The 15921-nt window shown below is 41.3% G+C and overlaps 1 protein-coding gene across 5 annotated transcripts in view; it reads right to left on the reverse strand.

Moving 5' to 3' along the window:
• The window catches only part of ATL2 (atlastin GTPase 2), a 46617-nt gene that overhangs the window by 6979 nt on the left and 23717 nt on the right, over positions 1–15921 (reverse strand). For all 5 annotated transcript variants that reach the window (XM_026684509.2, XM_087961627.1, XM_026684503.2 and 2 more), the window contains exons 3-9: positions 15402–15536; positions 7828–7932; positions 5453–5503; positions 4405–4461; positions 3331–3423; positions 3045–3183; positions 1501–1628 (exon numbers count right to left, since the gene is read on the reverse strand). In XM_026684509.2, coding sequence (XP_026540294.1) covers positions 1501–1628; positions 3045–3183; positions 3331–3423; positions 4405–4461; positions 5453–5503; positions 7828–7932; positions 15402–15536 — 708 coding nt within the window. The remainder of the gene's footprint in view (positions 1–1500; positions 1629–3044; positions 3184–3330; positions 3424–4404; positions 4462–5452; positions 5504–7827; positions 7933–15401; positions 15537–15921) is intronic.

A 15921-nucleotide genomic window follows, 5' to 3' on the forward strand; every position in this document is an offset into this window, starting at 1 on the left:
ACCTCATAATGAAAAAATGAAAACAGAATTTTATAAATATCTGTAAATTTATGAAAAAAACCTGAAATATTACATTGGCATAAGTATTCAGATCATACACACAGTTGGAGCATCTTTAGCAGCAATTATAGCCTGAGTCTTTTGGGATATGACATGGCAGGGTTTGCACACCTGATTGGTGGATTTTTTTGCTAATCTTCCTTGCAATCCTCTCAAGCTGTTAGGTTGGATGGCAACCATCAATGGACAGCCATTTTCAGGTTCCTCCAGAGATGTTCAATAGGGTTCAAGTCCGGGCTCTGACTGGGCCACACTGGGACATTCACAGGATTGTCCCTAAGCCACTCCTGTATTGTCTTGGCTGTGTGCTTAGGATTGTTCTCATGTTGGAAAATAAACCTTTGGCCCAGTCAGAGGTCCTAAGTGCTATGGAACAGTTTTTCATTGAGGATATCCATGTACTTGCTCCATTCAGTTTTCCCTCAATCCTGGACAGTCTCCCAGTCCTTGCTGCTGAAAACATTCCCATAGCATGATGCTGCCACCACGCTTCACTGTTGGAATGATATTGGGTAGGTGATGAGCACTGCCTGGTTTCCTCCAGACATAATGTTTAGAATTTAGGCCAAACAGTTCAATCTTGGTTTCATCAGACCTGAGAAACCTGTTCCTCACAGTCTGAGAGTCCTTCATGTGCCTTTTTGCAAACTCCAAGTGGGCTTTCATGTGTTTTGCAGTGAGGCGAGACTGCTGTCTAGCCACTCTGCCATAAAGCCCAGATCGGTGGAGGGCTGCAGTGATAGTTGTCCTTCTGGAACTCTATCCCATCTCCACAAAGGATTTCTGGAGTTCAGTCAGATTGACCATCGGGTTATTGGTCACCTCTGTTTCTAAGTCCCTTCTCCCCTGATTGCTCAGTTTGATAGGGCGACCAGCTCTTGGAAGAGTCCTCTTTGTGTCAAACTTCTTTCATTTCAGAATTATAGAGGCCACTGTGCTCTTAGGAACCTTCAGTGCAGCAGACATTTTACTGTAGTCTCCCTGGATCTGTGACTTGCAGTAATCCTGTCTCTGAGCTCTGCAGGCAGTTCCTTTGATCTCATGGCTTTTGCTCTGCTACAGTATGCATTCTATAGAGGTGTGTGCACCTTTCCAAATCATGTCCAATCAATTTAATTTAACACAGATCAATTCTAATCAAGGTATAGAAACATGTTAGCAACTATCAAGAGAAATGGTAGGGGCACCCGAGCTAAATTTCAAGTAAGGTTGCAAAGGGTCTGAATACTTATACCAATGTGATATTTCAGTTTTTCTTTTTAATAAACTTAGATGGGGTACTGAGTATAGGTTAATGAGAAAAAATGATTTCAACAGGTTTGGCTTTGAATATGCTAACCATAGTATGTGAACAGTGGAATACTACAGCATATCAAACCTTCTCATAATTAAAATTTACAAGAAAATATATTTATTTAAAGCATGGAACAATGATTGTACCTTAAAATATTGCACTAGATCTCTACAAGTCACTTTTGAGCCACTAATTTCTTTTTCTACCAGATTTTTAGGAGCAAGCAGCAAAGGAATCAGATTCCGCAATTCTTTCTTAAACTCTTCATCAATATCTGGTGGAATAAATAAAAATGGTGTAAGAAATTTTGTTTAATTAATGCAAAATCTTTTCTTTTCAAAATCACTGAGAGATAATATTAACAGAACGATCCCAACTTTGTTACAAACATTCCAAAATAAAATCTTAGTCAAATGTGGATTGCTAATTTATGAAACATTTACTCTTCATAAAGAATTAATATACAGTGTAGTCTTCATTTAAAAAAAACAATAGTCAGAAGACACTCTATATATTCTATAAACTCAAGATAAGCTCATCTGTGGATAAGTCAATTCTTGAATTTTTAATCAAAATACCATGAAAAATGTGCTATTCACAGATAACCTGAACCTCATGATGTTCATGTTTCAATAAAGGAGAATAGCTATAGCTCTAGAGTGAAATGAGGGGTCCTTGGTGCTCTCTGAATTTGGTTGTTTTCTTGCAGAATAAGCTCCTTGCTTACTAGCACTAATAATGTTACCTAGTTTGGGTAATGAAACGTCTGCAAGAAAACAACCAAGCTCAGAGAGCATGAAGGAACCACCTTCAGTTCATCTTTCAATTTTTCGCAATTGGCTTACCCACGGATGACACATTTTCCATAGTGTTTTGCTTTAAAGTTATAGGGCTGGCTTATCCATGGATAGGATTATACACAAGTATATACGGGCACATTAAAAGTGGTACTATATATACTCACAGATAAGCCCATTCATGGATAAGCCAAAACCAATTTTTTGGATGTATTTTGGTACCTAAGCTTCTTGGCTTACCCGTAAGTATTTATGATATGTAGTATCTTTTATATTCAGAAAGTAACACAAAAAAGTAGAATGCCTGCAGAAAAAGAAAGTGCAAGTCATGTGTAAAAAAAGTATGCCACGAGGTGATGAACAAAAATTGGGAAGTGCGTTGCAAGTGTTTTATTTATTGATTTAGAAAAGGTGTACAAAAACAAACAATTTATCTTTTCATTGTTAGAGGAACCAACTTGCAGTATTTGCACACCTAATTGCTCCTGGATCTTTGTGCCTGCTTGTAAATGCATAGCCACTTTGTTTCACTTTCTTCCCATTAAAGCAAAGCAGCTTGTAGAGGCAGCCTAGGACTTCCAAAGTGGCTACTGTAAGTCTTGCAGAAGATACGGCTGCTTTAGAGGTTTGAAGAGAGGTATTTCATTTCTCCATGTTGTATAGCATTTCTTCTGAAAACTTTGCAGTTCTTAATTGAAGAATTTAAACGGAATTAACATGCTGCAGTACTCCTCCAACAACCACTTAAATTATCCCATCAACATTCAACTATAGTGTATTTCAGACTTGGGTATACTTTACTATTTCTTTTTACTACTTTTAATGCAACCATTCAAAGTGCATTTGAGTCTGTAATACATCCTAGCTACCTATATAAACAGAAAATTTCCTACCATTTAGCCTCCCATCAAAATTTGGGTTAGTTGCAACTTTAAGACCAGGGTGCGGCAACAGGAAACAGCCTAGGTTACTGAAACATGAGTGAATGTGCTTCCTTACATTCTGAAGCTCTTCGTGCTGGTGCAATTTTACCTGGAGGCAACATACATTTTTAGAAGATACATTTTGCAGCAAGTTTGAAATAATCTAATACAAAAATAATTACTTGCATGTTCCAATTATCTTAGCTCTATTTTTGTTTTTTTAAACAAAAATCAACTATTACTGATAATGAATTACCTGTAATCGCTTTTCTAGAAACTGTTTTCCTCCTTTTAAACCATATGGGTGTTCATATGGATAGCTCCAATCTCTAATTAAGAACATAAGAGTCTATGTAGAAATACAAAAATATGAGTTAACATTTTTTGGCAAACAGACCACCACACCACTGAAAACATTAAAATCTTTACTATTCATAATTCAACAAGCATCTTTTTACCCCTATGTATTGCTTATATAAAAGCAGAATCAACAAGGAATACTTAAACTCACGGCTACCTCAGCTTCTTCTGATATTGTTACCCTGGAATAAAACTATCACATTCTTGCAGTTATGCTGAACTATTTCTGATCAGACATAACTTGCCAGAACCAAATTCTAGAATATTATGGTTATTATTCTGTTTCAGACAACAGAATCTAGATGAGGTAAATAAAGTGTATCCCACCAGCTCCCTAGCTTGTTTCCAACCTTTTTCCTTCTATCACTATTGCTGATGTCCTAGCCTAATATATCCCACTACACTCCCTCACTCTCCAATCTTTTTACCTTTCCTCAACTATTAATGTTCTTCATTTTTTTCTTTTGATTATCCAACCTTGAACCAAAATAACCTCTTTCATAAATGTAATACTTAAAACATGTTTCAGTTCAGATATAGGCTACCTGAAACCAGGCATTTCATGCACATTCCTAATACACTTACATATTATTTTACTACAGTTACAACAGGAGCTTTGTAGCAAGCTGAATCATGAAAAAAACTTGTATAAAAATTATTACCCTGCAGTAAGCGTAAGAATTAAAAGACAGCCACATCCTTCTCCTCAGACAAAATAGAAGTTGTAAACCAATTTGCCAATTTGCTGAGATGGAACGATGACTTCTAAAAAGCAGCAAACTGGCAAAGATCTCTTTCTCTCTCTCCGTCAGGACTCTTAAGAATTAGTAGTGGTTAAAAATTAGATATATATGTCACATGCTGGGCAGATGATGCAATTACTTTTTTATAATTACTATTGTAATATATGAAACTTCCCTGAGATAAACAAACATGGAATCAACAATAGCAAATATAATCACACTATTACCTGAAATGGCTTTTGATAAATTTCTTCCATTGCTAGCCTTCCATACTCTGTAAAAAGCTATTAAACAAAGTTAAGAATGTATACATAAAATACAAAGATATATATAACGCAGTAATAATCATTTACTCATGAAGAAGTGATGGGATATACTTATAAAGTTAGATAGCTGCACAAAATTTTAGAACTCTAAATAAACTGATTTGGTTATTAATTGGTTATTAATCTAACCAATTAATAACCAAATACTTTTCTACATTCCGAATTCAGGAATCTCAACAGCAGAATAATATTGATAATAATAATCTTTTTCTAATTTTCTGAATATTTGAACTGCAATGCTGCAAATATTATGCTTATGCAGAATGTTGTTACTGTGATCATGAAGTTATGAAGATCTGTGATCATGACTTGTTTAATAACTACCACCACAGAATGTAAATATATATAAAAAAATTATTTGTATAATTTCATACATTAGTCTGCAAAAAAGGTTCTATTTTAAGCCTTTATTTTTTAAAGTTTGTTTAAAAGGGGTGTTAACAACCCCAATGAAAATAAAGAGCAAATGGCTCTCAAATATAGTTAAAAGTTTCAGTGGCATAGTAAGTATTCATACTTCCAAGAAGATATAATCTGAGCAAGAACTGCATGAATAAGGTATTAGGTAGCTCAAGAATATATTAGAAAATGTACTGGAAATTACTGTTTACCAATTTATAACTTGTACAATTCATAGTGTTCCAATACGATTTGACTTAAATAGATCTCAAATTCTATATTTATAAAATTGTTTTCCTAATTAGGAAAACAATTTAACAACATATACATACATACATACATACATACATACATACATACATACATACATACATACATACATACATTTCCCTAAAGAATCCCCTTACTTTAATCAGGAACCTTTCAAAATTGAGCTCATGAAGGCACAAATGTTGTCAAAGTATGTTTTTGATCCTTGACACATTCCATGTGCAAAGAGCTTATTAAAATATTAGTAATGGAAGTCACTACAGAATCAGGATATATTTACTTGTAAATGCTGAAGATCATCTTCTTGGATGTTCTGTGATAGATTGTATACCTATAAAATGTAATAGTTTTTACATTTACTAATTTATTTATTAAACAAATTTACATGGCTGCCTAACGCACACAAATTGAATCTGGGCATCTTATAATATTAAAATTTCACAATATAAATAGCCATACCATCCCCCAGTGGCAACAACCGCAAGGTCCAAACTGTAATTAAACTTATTAGGTGATTTGCTTTTTAGATTTGTAACAGTCTGCCAACCAAACTAAACAGCATCTTAGGTGGAGAGTTCCCTCAATTTCTAATCTGAGTTGAAAGTTTCTTTTAAAAAAGTGTTCTCTCTTCAATCTCTCTGTGGGAGAAGGGTCTGGAAAAGGAGAGATTGCTTACAGAAATTCTCTTGTGTCCCTTCTCCCCCAAAAGAGTGGAGTGGAGAGACTGGAGATGAGATTTCACAAGAATGCTGTAACTTGTTTGTATAGCATGCTCATAGCTCCGGGTCCCAGGCTACTATCGTAATTACGTTGTTTTTAATATGTACTAACTAGACAGTAGGCAGGCTCTCTAGAATTTTAAAGAGCAAGAAAGTGGTTAGGAAACAAACAAAAATTGAAGGAGTGAAATTGACTATTCTCATTTTTTTCCAGTGGGAAAACACACACAGGATTTCCCACTTAGCCACTGATTTATTTAGCAGTGGAATTACTACTCCCAATTAGGGTTGTTAGCTGAGAACTACCTCAGCTATAATAATTAAAGCTGAATGCTTGTAATAACATAATGTTCTGGTCAACTGTAGCAATCAGAAAATCCCAGCAAAATAAAATAGAGGAAGACATTTAGATTAGAACTTGTAATTAATACTGGATGTTACTACTAAAGATGCCCAATTTAAAAACGTTTAAATACTCAGAACTAGCAAGCCAGGGTTTTATTTTAAATTACTTCGCTACCTATCTCATCTTATTAAAGGAGAACCTCGTATTACTGGAGAACTATTACTGGAAAGCATCAATTTTCTTCTTAAACATTTTAATATCCTATTAGCAACAATAAATACTTTTTGATTTTATTGTCAAAAGTAACATTTCAGATTGGAAGTGACTAATAAGTTTTACATACAACCCAAGATCCTGAAATCTGGAAAAAGCATAAAAATACTTTAACACCCAGTGTAGCTATTATGAAGAGCCTACAAGTGAGTAATAACCCACTGGAGTAGAAAAAAATGACATTCCCTGAAATAGCTGTGAAACTGTCACTGGGGATATATGAAGGGCATCTGTACATACAATCACCAGGAGTCAGGCTTCAGTCAAATAATCAATGTATCATTAAGGAGAAATTAATATATTATTAAGAATCAACATATTATTGATGTATTGATAAATTAAAATAATACATTATTCAGGAAAAATTCATTCCAATCTGGAGTATAGTCCTTGCTTAATAATGATATCTGAGACTAGCATTTCTGTCACTAAGTAATGTGCCCCTAAAGTACAATGTCATGTGAACATGCCACTTAATGATGGCAGTTCTGGCAGACTCCAGCTACCATCATTAAGTGAATTATCACAGGTCATTAAGTGAGGACCTGATGTGACCGCAACTTCCGACTTTCCAACAGCTTCCCACTGGCTTTCTTGTGGGAAGCTGACAGGAAGATTGCAAATGTGACTGTAGGACATTGCAATAGATGGAAGGGACCAATCTTAAGTACACTCATTCACTGCTCTTGTAAATCCATATGGTGGCTAAATGAGTGCTCCTTTAAGTGAGGACCACTCGCATATTAAATTATTAAATTCCAAAATAGTTAAGTTAGCTTTATACATAGACACAATGTCCATGGATTTGCTACCAGTAGTAGATTTATTCCAGAAAAACCTATATAGATTATTATAATTTAACAACCACTCATTCATTAACTATTTGAACTTCAGACCCTTTTTTATCCTTTTAGACTGAAATTAAAAATATGGACTGAATTAGTATCTGTATCTTGGTTTTCCACATTTTAATCAAGATCATCCACTTCTACATAGTATTGGCTTTTTAAATCTAAACAAAGAACTTCTAAAATTTGTATCACACTTCAGATTAGCATTATATTTAAAACCTACTGTTCCTAGTGTCTGAAAGTTGTAATCCAACCAAAATATTAAGTATAATGGTTCTTTCTATAATACATATACTTTATATATTACACATATTTCTATGCTGTCATAATCAAAACTCTCATTGGAAAAAAACATTAAACAAGAAAGCAATAAATGGTTTTACTATTATGTTTTCAGGTGACATATGTATTTAGAAATAAGGAAAATATTTAAAGTCTACCATCATCTGACATGATTAAAATTTACCTGGACTGAACTTGTCATGGTGCTTAAAGCAAATACTGTTGCACAGTCTTTGATAGTTGACTGACTATCAAAGGCACCTTGGGTATCCATTAGTAGTACAGCAACCTACAGGTTTTGTTTTTTTTTAAGAAAAAGAGAATGAATTAACAATTCTTTCACTTTAAATTTGAAAGCTTAAATTCAATGGAGGTATGATATCAGCAATGTTTCACTGTATTTTAATTCCCTCCACTCAGTCATCACAAAATGTACACTTACCTTCACCAATATCCACAACCACTTTAATTAACAGTCAAAATTCTAAAAAGTGATCAAATACTCAGTATTCACACTTTTGAATATGAAGCAAAAAAACTCACAAGTGAAAATGTACATAATGCCATGGTGTGGTTAGGGATAAGAAACATGTTTATGATAGTAAATATTACTGGCTATATAGACCACCAGGAGGCAGTACTGGATCACTTTCATAGTTATTAGAAATTATCAGTTCCTGGTAGCGACTCTGAGCCCCAAAGAATAACATCCCACTAGAAAACCAATCAAAGGTGGTTTGATTACCTCTAAGTGGTCAGTGTAACTGAAAATGCCACATAGGACATACATTATATAAAAAGAGAGAAAATTCCCCCTACAGATGGATGAAAATAATGTCAACCCTTGAAGTATAACATAATTTAATTTATGTGTATATTTCTCTGAAGTTTAAGGGAAGGTGGGCCATACAGCTTCATCTAGTGATTCAGGCAGCAGGCCAGAACCAGAAGATTGTGAATGTAGTCTCACTTTAGGCATGAAAATCAGCTGGGTGACTTTTGATCAATCATACTTTCTCAGCCCGATCCATCTCACAGGGTTGTCTTAGAGAAAATGGGCGTTGGTGCTTACCTGATACGCCCTTTCTCGTCGAGCTGCGTAGAGCATCCAGAGTGGGAGGTGCTCCAGTCTCCGCTCTTACAGGCTGAGCTATAATTGAGGAACGCTCCTCCTCCTCCACGTGACACCTCCGTAGCGTTCCCCAATTTTACGAAGACGAGAAGACAAGTGACTATCCTCTCCTCTTAACTATTGTAGCAACTCACAACTACTTAACTGTTTGAATCATTGGCCGAAACAGGATTCCCCACCAGACAGACAATTTAGGGTGGGGCTGGATGCTCTACGCAGCTCGACGAGAAAGGGCATATCAGGTAAGCACCAACGCCCATTCTCCATAGAGCTGCTGCGAGCATCCAGAGTGGGACATACCAAAGCATGGCCTGTCCTACGGGAGGGACTCCGTCTGGGTCGGAATATCCTCTGGTTCTCTTGCCACTTGTTGAAGGACTCGCCTACCAAAGGACGCTTCTGCTGAAGCGAATACATCGATTTTATAATGGCGAATAAAAGGTGACGGAGACGCCCAGGTAGCTGCTCGACAGATATCATTTATCGAAGCCTGGGTAGCCCAAGCTGCCGAGGTAGCCGCACTCCTTGTAGAATGTGCGGTTATCCCACTGGGAACAGGAAGCACCTGAGTTAAATAGGCCTTGGAGATTGTAGCTCTGATCCAACGGCCTACAGTAGACGGGGATACTATGAAACCCAGCGTCTTTGGTTGGAATGACAGGAACAGTGATTCTGACTTCCTGAAAGGATGGGTGCGACTGATGTAAATACGAAGCGCCCGTCTGACATCGAGGGTATGCCACTGCCTTTCCCTTTCTCGAGGCGGCTTGGGGCAAAAGTTAGGAAGAATGAGTTCCTGTGACCTGTGAAAGGCTGAGTTAACCTTGGGCAGGAAGGAAGGATCTGGTCGCAGGACCACTCGATCGGCGTGGAAAACGCAAAGATCTTTTCTAACGGACAGAGCTGCTATTTCAGATATCCGTCGTGCAGATGTAATTGCTACGAGAAACACCACCTTGAACGTAAGGAATTGGAGTGATGCTTCCCTTAAAGGTTCGAAGGGAGGTTTAGTCAGTGCCGTGAGTACCTTGTTAAGGTCCCAGGTTGGGTATCTGTGTATTACTGGAGGATGTAAATTGGTGGCCCCTCTAAGGAATGCTCGAATACGAGGGTGGTGTGAAAGTGGGTCAGAGGAGTTGCCAGAAATAACAGTTGATAAGGCTGCCACTTGCCTTCTCAAAGTATTGGGGGATAGACCCCTGTCCAGTCCTTCTTGCAAGAAGACCAAAATTTGAGCCATCGATGGGGAGAGCGGATTAATGTGTGATTTGTGGCACCATTTGCAGAAAATGCTCCAGGTAGCATTATATATCCTGATGGTTGAAGGCCGTCTCACTGCCAGGATGGTTTCAATGACCTGATTGGAGAGACCCTCCTTTCTTAAACGCTCCCGCTCAACCTCCAGACGGCTAACTGAAGCCACTGAGGATTTGGATGCTGAAGAGGTCCCTGGGATAGCGAGATCCTGTCTGGTGGGATCCGCCAGGGAGGAGCCACTGACAGGTTGCGAAGGTCGGCAAACCACGGTCTCCTGGGCCAGTACGGGGCAACTAGGAGAAGTTCTGCCTTCTCGTGAATCAGCCTTTGGATCAGTTTGGGGATTAACGGCAGTGGGGGAAATGCGTACAAGAGCCCTGTGGGCCAGGGGCAGCATAGGACGTCGTGATTCTCTGCCCCCTTGGTGGGATACCTCGAGAAGAATCTCGGTATCTGGGCGTTGAGCGGTGACGCGAATAGGTCCACTAGCGGGTAGCCGATTATCTCTGAGGCCTCCCTGAACAGGGAGGGATGTAGGTACCATTCTGCCTGGTCTAAGGTGGCCCTGCTCAACCAATCTGCCCGAACATTTGAGGCCCCCGAGATGTAATCTGCCCTGATGGATAAAAGGTTGGTCTCCGCCCAGCGACAGAGACGCTCGGCCTCCCTCATGAGATGGATGCAATGAGTGCCCCCCTGCCGGTTGATATGAGCCTTGGTCGTAATGTTGTCCGTCAGGACCAGTACGTGGCGGCCGCGCACTTGAGGCAGGAAGGTGCGTAGGGCCAGGTATACCGTGTGAAGCTCCAGCCAGTTTATACTGCACCGTTGCTCGGCTGCTGACCAGGTGCCCTGAGCTGAGAGCGAGTGGATGTGGGCCCCCCATCCTGATAGGCTGGCGTCTGTTGTGAGGGTGACCCTTTGGGGCTGCTTGAAGAGATGTCCCTTGTTGATAACGGGTCTGGTCCACCAAAGAAGCGATGCGAGAACTCTTGGGGGAACCTTCACCACGGGTCTTGAATTGTCCCTTCCGGAATGCTGATATGGCAGGAGAAACCACTGCAGAGATCTGGTATGCAAACGGGCCCAGGGAATAATGGATATGCATGAGACCAATTTGCCAAGTAATTTAGATAAGTCCAGTAATGACGCCTTTCTCGCTCATCTGATCACCCTGACCAATTTTTGAATGCTGAGGAATCTTTCAGGGGAAAGGAAGACCCTTTCTTTAACTGAGTCAATCACTGTTCCTAAGTGTGCGATTCGGGTGGAAGGAGAAAGCTGACTCTTCTCCCAATTTACTAGCAGGCCATGGGCCTGAAGAACCGAGAGAGTAGTTCTGGTGTCCCTTACGGCTTGGCCTTTGGAAGGGGAGAGGATGAGAATGTCATCCAGGTAACAGTGAATACGGGAAATTTCTAAGGTGGGCCGCTAGGGCTGCCAGGACCTTGGTAAAGGTCCTCGGAGCCGAGGCTAGGCCAAAGGGAAGAGCCACATACTGAAAATGATGACCGTTGTAGCAAAAACGAAGAAATTTGACAAAGGAGGGGTGAATGGGGATGTGGAGATATGCTTCTGAGAGGTCGATGGAAGTGAGCCAATCTCCCTTTCTGATGCCCTGAAGAATAGACTGAAGGGTATGCATCTTAAACTTATGCCGGACAATGTAGCGATTAAGCCTCTTCAAGTCTAGAATGGGTCTCCACCCTCCGGAGTGCTTTGGAACTATGAAGAGGTGGGAGTAAAACCCCCTTCTCCGCTGAGAAGATGGGACGGGCTGAATGGCCCTAATTTCGGTGAGGTGCTTGATAGCGGCTTCTATTAGAGCCCGCTTGGTGCGGGTCCTTGGAAAGAGGGGAAACCATGAAATGCTCCGGGGGATTGGAACTCAAGGGATAAATCGAACCTGATGGTGTCCCTAACCCAAGTGGATGATTCCCATTGGTCGGTAAAATATTTAATGCGCCCGCCAATGGGATAGGGGGTTAGGGACTTATCTGGGGCGCCGGGACGGCTTATCTCCTGTGCCCCGGAAAGGTCTCCTGTAGTTGGCCCCTCTCCTATTCCTGTCCCCGGTGTCGGAGCGGTCCTGGTAGGCCAGTCAAAAGGACGAGGCTCTCTGAAACCTGGGGGGGAAGGGTATCTGATAGGTTGTATGAAAGGAGCCCCTTCGAAAGGGCTGGGACACTCTGGGCTCTGGCCTGCGAAAAAGAGATGGAAGATATTTCTTTTTATTTCGGCTTTCCATCAGCAAGGGTTCCAGGGCTGGACCAAATAGTTTGCCTCCCGAAAGGGGAGCCAAAGCCAATTTAGATTTGTTCTTGATGTCTGCTTGCCAGTGTTTAAGCCAGAGCAGACGCTGGGCTGTAATGTGTGAAGAGATAGCCCGGGAGGAAAACTTGACGGCATGGAAGGTGGCATCGGACGCAAATTCCGCTGCAGCCGTAATTTTGGCAATGTCCTGGTGTGCCCTGGTGTTAGATGGGGGGACATGCTGTTTTAACTGACGGAGCCATCTAATAGAGGATCGAGTAAAAAAGGATGCAGCCGTGGCTGATCGAATGGCCCAAGCATCGGATAGATGTGCCCGGCGTAGCGCCATCTCAGCCCGGCTTCAGCGCTTCCAGAGCGTCGGTTGGCATGGAGGATGACGCTAACCCTACTATGGGATCATCAACCTCAGGAACGTCTAACAGGGAGGAGAACTCCGCATCGAGATTAAAAAATCTCCTGTCCTGGTTGGAGGGAGCGGGGGGGGGCTGTTGAACCCAACTGCTTTGCTACCAAGTCGGAGAAAATGGGTGGAGTGGGAATAACTTCCACCTCCACGACCGGTTGTTTGAAAATAGAATCCTCTGGATCTCCAGAGGCGGCTGGGGAGGTATCGGAGGGTAACTGAGACATCAGACCCGAAATATTTTTCGCCTTGAACAACAAGGACTTGAACAGATGGGGTTTGAACAGGCCCACAAAAGCGGGCTGGTCAGGCGAAATACCCTCGTCCTCTGACATCTCTTCTTCCATCGGTTCCATCTCTAAGAGGGGTTCAGAATAGTGTAGGGACCCCCTATCCGATTCTTCCCCTTCCCTGAAGGGTTCTAGACCCGTTTCCTCTTCCTCCTCCTCCTCTCCTACTGGAAAGGGGATCTCCCTCTGGGGAAGTACCTGACCATGGTGAGGTTCCGGTCTGGGAAGGGATCTGCCAGAAACTGATTCGACATCGGGAACCGTCGCTGGAAGGCCTGGCCTGGCCATTTGTTGGAGGCCCTCGGCGATCCCCTGGCAGATGGCCAGCTGCATCCATTCTATAACCCTGTCCGGAATAGGGTCTGCGGATGGTTCCTCTGGTCGCAGGCCAGCAGCGGTCGGTGTGAATGTAGCCTCAGGTGTCCGGATGGCTTGGAGGCTCCGAGCGGGCGAACTGCGCCTGGAAAGAGAGAACTGCTCTGGCAGAGAAGGAGGATGAGTAGAGGCAGAAGGGGTGGGAATAGGAGGTGCTGGGGGCACAGATTGTGAGTCCCTTGAACGTTTGTCAAATTCCTTCTCCAAGGCTTTATGGCGCCTTTGAGAAGCCTTGGATGCCTCCCTGGTCTGCCTGCGCACATGGTGTGTCTTTGACTTGGCCTTCAAGGAAGGTCCTCTGGGATTGTCCTCTGCCATAATAACAGCAAAAATACAGGCTGATAATGTTCAATAAGGTGATTGGCGCGCCTAGGAGTTCGACCTACAACAAAGGCTGGATAACCTATAGTTGAACCGCGTCCCCCTTTTGGAAATTTTTTTTTTTTAATATATTATATTTTAATTATATCAAAAATATTATTTATTTATTGTTATTATTATTATTATTATTATTATTTTAATAGGGATGAGACCAATTAAGGTCTAGCAGAAGCGTAGCCCTGTGGGGTTATGCCAAATTGAAACAAAAATAGGAAAAAGAGTAAATCAAGACAACCAATGAGCCAAATGAACGCTGAGGCCGGAAAAGAACAGAAAAAAAACCAGAAAAAAATCAGGCCTCCTGAGGCAGCCTCCCAATCAAATGGGAGGAACTACTTGTGCCTTACAACCTCGCCTCTGAGCAGGCTGCGGGAATAGCCAACGACACTAACAAAAAGGTAACAGGGCACAGAGCCACAATACCTTCTTAATAACCAGGCTCTAAGCAGGCCTCCCGGTCCTGCTGTGGGCCTTAAAGTCACCGCAGCAACAACAGTGAACCAAAATGGCGGCCGGCCACGAGGCGCACCCAAAATGGGGGCCGGGACCGGCGCGAAGCTCAGAAGCGGAAACAACCCCTCGTATAAAGAAAACCACGGCTTAAAGAAAGCAAAAGGGAAAAAGGCAAGGGGCAGAAGGGAGGCAAGCTCACCTTCTAGACAGGGCGTTCTTGGGGGGAAGGATCAACAAAAGCGCCACTAATAGCGCTATAAGAAGCTGCTGCCAAAGGGCAGGGACGGCTTAAAACGGCGTCAGGGAGCAGGGGGGGGGCGCGAAAGGCTGTTAAAACCCCCTGTCTTTTCCCCCTGAGGGGCAAAAAACGCTCCTCTTCAACAGTAAAGACCAGCCAGTAGCGCAGGGACCAAGGAGAAGGAATAGAAGGCAAACCTGAATTAATTGTAATGTTTTTTTTTCCTGAATCAGCCAAGGAAGAGCTGCTAAATGTTGCCTGTCTCTTGCGAGGCTGAGCTAAAACTGGGGAACGCTACGGAGGTGTCACGTGGAGGAGAAGCGTTCCTCAATTATAGCTCAGCCTGTAAGAGCGGAGACTGGAGCACCTCCCACTCTGGATGCTCGCAGCAGCTCTATGGAGAATAGGAGGAGGAAGGAGCATTAGGAATGTTTGCTGCCTTGAGTTATGTATAAAAAATAATAATAAAAGTCTGTTAAAAACAAATTATTCTGACAGAGTAAATGTTACTGAATATTTTCAAAAGTTCAAAAAGTTCAAAGCCAATACATACTGCATATATTATTAAGACGTTTTTACATTACAATTAGTTACAACACTAAACAAGTATACAGTAAGGCTGAAACTGATGAGTCAATGACTCTCAGGCCATTTTGTAAATATGTTTAAAGTATTGCTGTTATTCATAGCTAGAAAAAGAACAGCCAAGTGCCTATCAAGTTCAAGCAGCAGGAGGTAGACTGTACATGTATGGAAAACTTATTTATGTCTGTAATTTGGCCATGCTGACTCCATGAAATTCCATGCCTGGAGAATCCTGACAATATATTTCAGAGGTATCTAAAACATCACATTAACTCATATCAGGAAGAGGAATAAAAATATTTCACATTCACTTTTTGCTTTCTCTGTTCAGTAAGCCAATAAGCATTACATCAGATACTTAATGGATTACCTTTGTCCCATCAGGTTTGGGAATTATGAATACTTCACTCCAAACCTGGATGCCAGTTGTTTCTCTCTCACACCCTCCTCTCCATGTAAAGCCAGTCAAAGGATCACTATTTCCACCTATCCAAGAAGATGACTCCTATAACAGAACACACATATATACATATATATGTAATAATATGAGAGGCTCAAGGCAATTATGCACTGATATTGTATGCTTAATTTTGACTAATATGAAAAACATATCATTACAAGTAGTCCTTGTGTTGGCAATGGAAACTTACAAATTCTGTTGCTAATTGATGCAATTTGAAGCACAATGTCATATTGCATTACTTAGCAAAGGCAGTGTCAAAAACCCAGGACTGTGGTGTCATTAAGCGGGGGCATGCAGGTTGGCATTACGGAGTGCAGGCAAGTGCCATAGGCAGATTCTATGGATCATGAGCATCACTATGGATTGTGGGAGGACCAGCAGGGACCACTTCTGAGGCCATGGGCCAGTGGAGGCCATGGACAGCACT

This window comes from Notechis scutatus, chromosome 1, assembly GCF_049901735.1.
Source record: "Notechis scutatus isolate UNSWTSFEM ecotype Mainland chromosome 1, rNotScu1.2, whole genome shotgun sequence".
Lineage (NCBI taxonomy): Eukaryota > Metazoa > Chordata > Lepidosauria > Squamata > Elapidae > Notechis > Notechis scutatus.